The following is a 6,813-nucleotide window of genomic DNA, read 5'->3' on the forward strand; positions in this document are numbered from 1 at the left end:
AAAATTTTTCTTGAAGCTAATAAGGTCGAACCTGTCTTTTTTAGATTAGTTTGGAATGGCATCAATTCTTGATACTTAGGCACTTTTACATGTATGGTCTTGCATAAACTTCTTTTTGTAGTTTTCAGTTTTTACTCATTGTAAAAGAAACCAAGTACGTGGAATGACAAATATAGGGATTCGACCCGGACCCGACCTGGAGCTGCATTTTTTGGGTTGAGGCCAAGTTATAAATGGATCTGACCTGAATGACCCGTTGGGTCAAAAATTTTAGCTATGGCCCGACCTGATCTTCTATTGGGTTGGGTCTAGGTCAAACATTAAGACCCAAATAAGGAACCAGGTTGGGTTGGGTTACTTATGACTCGATCCAACCCGATCCATTTACACCCCTACGCTTGCATAGATAATTTGTTTTAACTATGATTCTACATCTTGGGTGTCAGTTCTATACCAGCATCTTACCAGTATGGTATAGCATGGCACTTATACAAATTCAGGCAAAAATCCTCTTTACCTCCTAAATCACTGGTTTTCAACTTGCTCAATTACTCACTTCATGCATGATAGCTACACACACATATACATATAGATACTTACATACATACATACATATATATATATATATATATATATATATATATATATATATATATATATATATATATATATATATATATATATATATATATATATATATATATATATATATGGTTCTTTTGCATCTTTTTAATGCTTAATTGCTTCTAACTTTATGCCTATACTTCGTGCTAGATAGTTTACTTTACTTTAAAGTAAATATTTTTTGTTAAAATTTATATTATTATTATTATTATTATAAAAATTTAAAATTATATAAAAGTAAAGTTTGGGGGCCAGTTGATCTAAAATTGACCAAAATTAATCCATCGTTTGTTACCAAAAGCAAAAGCAACCCATTGATAAATAACAAAAATTTCTTTATATAACTGATACTATAGTTTATTTAATATATAAAACATCAAGTTCATATTGCCCACACCTCAATCACCCTTTCCCTTATCCATGATAACTACCATCCCTGATGCTCTCGTTTCTTGGTAGTCGGTGCCCACCCTTTACTGATATGCAAGCAAAGAAATAAAATTGTATGTTAAAAATGTAACCTAATAAACGGAACAGTAACTAAAGCAACATATATACGTTGAATTAGGGTGGTCTAAATAATTGCATGTTAAGAAATCATGAATTTTTATTCCAACTCAAAGTGGCCAGCTACAAACCTATTGCACATAAAAAATCTAGCCATAAATAAAAGAATAAACCAAAAAAAATGTATAGAGAAATTAAGAAGAGTTGCAGTTATTCACTTAAACATATATTAAAAATAAAAACAAATGAACAAAGTTAGCAGTTTTTTTGTTTATAAAAAAAAAAAAAAAGATATCTAGTAACTTCGCATGTTTTATGTTGTAAAAGCTGCTTAATTTTATGGATCTCTATGGTGGAACACAGCTAAAGATGGAGAGAATTCTTATTGCTACATGGTGCATGAAAAATATATGGATGCTTCAAACTCGATCTATAGTTAGTTTTAGTCGGGTTCAGGCTGGGCCTCTTGAAAATTTGATATTTTTTGTGCCCAAGTTTGGCCTATGATCTACTCTACTCCAAACCTACATAACTTTCAATGTTTGTAGATTTTGTTTTAAACAAAGTCCTAAGAAAAAAAGATTTGCAACTAATGACACTCTCCTACATGAAATGCTCCACTTTGTATCCATTTTCCTCTCTTTTCGAGTCACGAGGGAGCTAATCAATAAGGCATCGGTTTGGCTAGCTACTTTTGGCGGTACCACACGCATAATAAGGCCTGCTTTTTATTTTTTGGTTAACCAATAAGGCCTGCTTTTGGGGATGGACATTTTGTGCACTGATAGGGCTGGCTGGCTAGCTGCTACTGTCACTGTGTAATGTAAAATAACCTTTCCTAAAGGAAAAGCAGGATCCATTTCCATCCCAATTGCTGAATGATAGTGACAAAAATCTCCTTTTCATGCTGCAGATTAGATAAAATCAAGTTATCTGTTTTGCTATGAAAACGTTTTCTTAACCATTTGATAATAGAAAAATATGTTATATGTGCCAACAAGGAGGGCTGAAAATGGATCGGATACTAATATATCTATATCCTTCTTCTTTTTTATGAATATAGATATAGATGTTAGTCGGATATGAATACAAATTGGATACTGAAAGTATGGATATAAATATCGAAACAGATCGGATAATTAAACTTTATGACCACAAAATCAAAAATATTACTAAATGAATGATTAATCAAGTCAATAGCACATTAATATGGTCATTTATTTTTCTTAAAATTCATAAGTGCTATATAAAATTAAATAGAGTTACAAATAGAATCGGATATTCGAATACGAATCAGATAGTCATCTATCTATATTCATATCTATTTTTCTTTGAGGGATATGAATATTATATATATATATATATTAGTCGAATAGTCAAATTTCTATCTATATAATACATCAATTTATGGAAACAACAATAATTTTTTTATCAGCATATATATAAAAAAATGTTGCTAATTTAAATTTTGTCAGGCATCTTATAATTTTTTGTTGTCATGTACAGTGGGTAGATGTGATATTTATTATAGCAACATATAATAAATTTGTGCTGCTAATAAGCAGCTACAAACCCTTTTTTTTATGTAAGAAAATATAAAATTTATAAATAAATCTACCTTATTCTATAAGTTTAAGTTTTTGGGACAAGTGGTGATTTTAACATGGTATTAGCGCGAAGGTCCTAAGTTCGAATCATGTCTCCTCACTCTTTAACCCTATTATTAAAAATTTCACATGTTTCTCACATGACATCCTCCTCCAATCCTCCCACCTGGGTTCATCGGACTAAAAACAGAGCAACAAAAGCACCCCTGCTCTTGAGGAGGTTTAATCCTGAATTCTTGATTCTTTTCTAACTTTTTATTACCAAAATGGCAGCCTCATGTTATACACGAGCGTTGTTTGGCCTTCTATTTTTTTCACTCTTCCCTATATAAATTGTTGATCAATAATTTTAGAAATACTTATGGCAGAAAAAGTTGTCTTTGCATATTTTGTTTCAACATCTTCCTTTTTCTAATCCTTTAAGCAACATTAAGATGACCCTGGGCTTTATCATGCTCTTATCTCATGTCAGAAAATTTCAGTAATATTTCATGGAATTGTTGATGCACGGATCGTTTGTAGCAATAACAATGCTATCACTCTGGTTAAATGCTCTGTATTATTCAATGGTTTTTAACCCTGGTTCAAAAGGAAAACTCATGCATTGTGTTGCGCCAAAAACCATTTGATTATGTCAAATGCTGTAAAATTCATTCAACTATGTTCAGTATCTTCAAAGATGTCAAAAGACTGGTGATCTGACTGCTATTATCAAGGAAAAGCGAATCTAAAGATAGGAAGCGATCATGTGAAAGAAGACTCATACCAAAGTGGAGTGCGTTGCATGATCTTTCAAAGTCCGGAATGCATTATTTGAATTTCTTGATCATATATAAGTATTCAAGATCTACCCGACAAATAATCGATATGAGACTAAGCACACGCCTACACGGATCCTCACATACTCTCTCCATCTAAGTATTGATGTCCTCGTCGAGCTAAGGGTTCAAATCCATTCAAATCTAATTACAAGCATCATGATTGGCTCGTGGTCAGCTCCAATAGATCCATGATGCAGTGTCCCCTACTTCATATAGGTTATGTGGACGGGTCTGCTCTGATATCATTTGCAGCAACCCAAAACTTTACGCAAAAATGCTAGCTAGAAGGTATTATTTAGGTTTCTTGATCCTATATAAGTATCCAAGATTTATCCAGCGAATAACCAATATGGCGCTAAACACACTCGCTCACGGATCCTCACACCAATCATTACTTTAATTTGAAGATTTCAAGAAACACAGAGCTGCTTTGCATCATATCTGCGGGCAGTGGTGCAATTGCATCATATCTGCGGGCAGTGGTGCAAGGATTTATGCTCATGTTCAATTTAAGCATCCTATGGCTGTTAATTTATAACTATTTTTGCTTGGTAGGTGTGTTACCGGTTTTATTCCTTTTGATTATACTTTCATGAATCATGAGTATTGATGAATAACAATCACTTTTAAACACCTGTTACCTAGAATTTGGATTTTAATTATAGTAACAATTAATAGGAAGAAAGGTCTGAAAGACTGTCAGATGCATCATATCACCAGCCTTGTAGCCTTCTCCTCCTCCCCTGCACCATTGAATGCCGCCGATAGAATATCGAGAGGAACCAGCATCAGCAGCTGCCCCTCCTGTGAGTTTCTCTCTCTATTTTAGTGGTAGTTTTGCTATTACCAGCGCTTTGGATGTTGCATATTAGCATTAATCTCTGCCCCAAGATTGTTATTTTAGTTTCCAAATTGAGACTTGCAAAAATTTTACTGTTCATTTTGTGGTTATTTCTGTTTGGCTGATTCTGCCATGCTATCTTTTGCATCTAAGCCTTACTTCTTTCATGCAACTCTCGGCATGTTCAGGAATTTAAAATGATTACCAGGATTTTCATTTGGTTTTTTATATAGGAATTGTAAGATAAACCAGAGTTCTCTTTTCAGATGTGATATGGGATGGGTTTTCAGGGCACGTAGGACTAGTTTTTGGATAAGATATTGCACCATGATTGCCACAGTCATAGGTTGTGTTTTTAGATCCCACAGAGTGGAAATTTTTAAGCATGATGTTTCTGTTGAAGTATTTCAAAATTCCAAGTCTTTTTTTTCTCTTGTGTACTTTTTTTAGTCTCACATTGGAAAGAGGTAAAACTCAAATGACCTTTATATAGCCTTCAACCTTTTATGGTGAAGCATAAAAAGTAAGTAGCCCATGCGGGTACAAGCCCAATGGAGGCCCAAGGCAAAATTGGCAGATTTGATCCGGAAACGGGTTAACCAAGCGCGTCGCGCTCGGTCATCACGTGCAGGGGGGACAATAACATCACGTCTCAACCGATAAGTTCTTTCTTACCCTCTATTCTTTTCGTAACAGTTTCATCTTTGTTTGCTTGTTTGAAATTTTATTTCCCTGTGTTCTCTTTATTCCTGTATGTTGTGGTGCATTGGAGCATTGTCTATTTGACATCTGTCATAACTGTGCAACATTTGACTACAATATAAGCTGTTTAAGATGAGCATAAGATCTAATAAAAGCATGTGAAAGAACATATTTCAAGAATGGCTTGTAAGGAGCATACACTAAGGCATAATTTTGTAATAATGGGAAATAAAGGAAACTTTTGGGAAAGTTTTGATATGAATTTGCATGAGCTGCCAACTAACAGTCGTTGGTTCTAGTTTATAATTTTGATAGGTATTTAAGTTGGGTAGCAAGGTCCTAAATCTTTCATCTTCTATCATATCATATCTCAAAAGATGGTTGCAATTTTCTATGTCTATATCGATCATCTAACATCTTTAGTTAGATTAGAGAGCATAAGTTGAAACAGATCTTTTTCAGAACCGCAAAGAGATTGGCCAGAACTAGTCCTTTTCGGACCGGAACCGATTATTTTCGGACCGAAACTGACCAGTTTGATGCAGACTCGGTGCGAATCGGTCGGTTCCTACCGAGTCAACTCGGTTTCGAACTGGATTGACTATGGGCTGTAGGTACGAACTGTACCAACCTTTTCTTGCCTTTGCCCTTGCCCTTGATTACTTTTACTTGCAGGGATTTTGCCAACAGCATGATCTATGATTGCATAGTGTAACTTTACCATGCATACAAACTAAGTAATATAAAGTATTATACAATAAACTTCCAACAGAAAGCAGCATTCTCGCTATCTGTGTATTAACTGAACTATATAAAGGGAGATCTCCCTTTAGTTTAATTAAGGATAGCTCCACAGGCTCTCCACTCCTGAAGCCTCCGGCGTGTCCTCGCTCGGTGACGGGCAGAACCAGCTCGGTGGGGTCATCAGCATCCCCTCCGCCATGCTCGTCAGCAGCTGCGGCATGTCGAAGATCTCATCCTCATCCAAAAATTTAACCTCATCGAGCTCCTCCTCGCAACCAGTACTCTTGCCGTCGAACCAACACCGACGATCGGCGGCACTGCTGGTTTCCGGCCTCTGCGTCCCCGAGACGGTCATTGCCGCCGCTGCCGCCGATGCGGCTGCACGGATATCGGCCCGTGATGTGGATGCCAGGGCAGGGTGACGCCCGACGGCGTCAGGGAAATTGAGGACGGTGCCGGGGCCTCGGAGTGCGAGGGCGGCGACGTCGTGGGCCATCGCCGCCATCTCGGGGGTTGGATAGGTGCCGAGCCAGATGCGGCTGTCCTTGCCGAGCTCCCGGATCTCCGACACCCACTTGCCGCTGCGGGACCGGACTCCGCGGTAGCTCCGGTGCTTTCCTCCGGCTGCCGGAGGGTTGGTAGCCATGCGCAGTGGGATGGTGGCGCATGCAGTGATGAGGAGTTGGTGTTCGATTTAGGGAGGACGGAGAGCGTGGCCATATCGCTGGGAGTCTCGTCGTCCGTACGTGAGATGGGCGTGGCCGGGAGGCCAGCAACGGGCGAGCCTGGATTCAGGCTGGAGGAAAGCGGCCCGCACGCGACTTGGGCGCTGGCCTGGCGAATGCCATGAGGTGGGGGTAGAAGAGTAGGAAAAAGTTAGACCTTGCAGCCATTGTCTGAGCAGTCTCTTCCTCTCATTTTTGGGGCTAATAAATGTCATGAGGGGTGCCGACTTGTCATGATCCCA

The 6,813-nt window shown here is 37.8% G+C and overlaps 1 protein-coding gene across 1 annotated transcript; it reads right to left on the reverse strand.

Annotated features, from left to right (window-relative positions):
- Nucleotides 1-5,725: 5,725 nt before the first annotated feature.
- Nucleotides 5,726-6,519, reverse strand: LOC103721187 (Integrase-type DNA-binding superfamily protein). The gene has a single exon (XM_008811275.6). It carries the CDS (start codon nucleotides 6,490-6,492, stop codon nucleotides 5,941-5,943), a length of 552 nt encoding a protein of 183 aa, XP_008809497.4. The 5' UTR covers nucleotides 6,493-6,519; the 3' UTR covers nucleotides 5,726-5,940.
- Between the last annotated feature and the right edge of the window lie 294 nt (nucleotides 6,520-6,813).

Source organism: Phoenix dactylifera, chromosome 10, assembly GCF_051530095.1.
Source record: "Phoenix dactylifera cultivar Ajwa chromosome 10, Ajwa_hap1_PhDact_Kaust_v1.1, whole genome shotgun sequence".
In the NCBI taxonomy this organism is placed as follows: domain Eukaryota; kingdom Viridiplantae; phylum Streptophyta; class Magnoliopsida; order Arecales; family Arecaceae; genus Phoenix; species Phoenix dactylifera.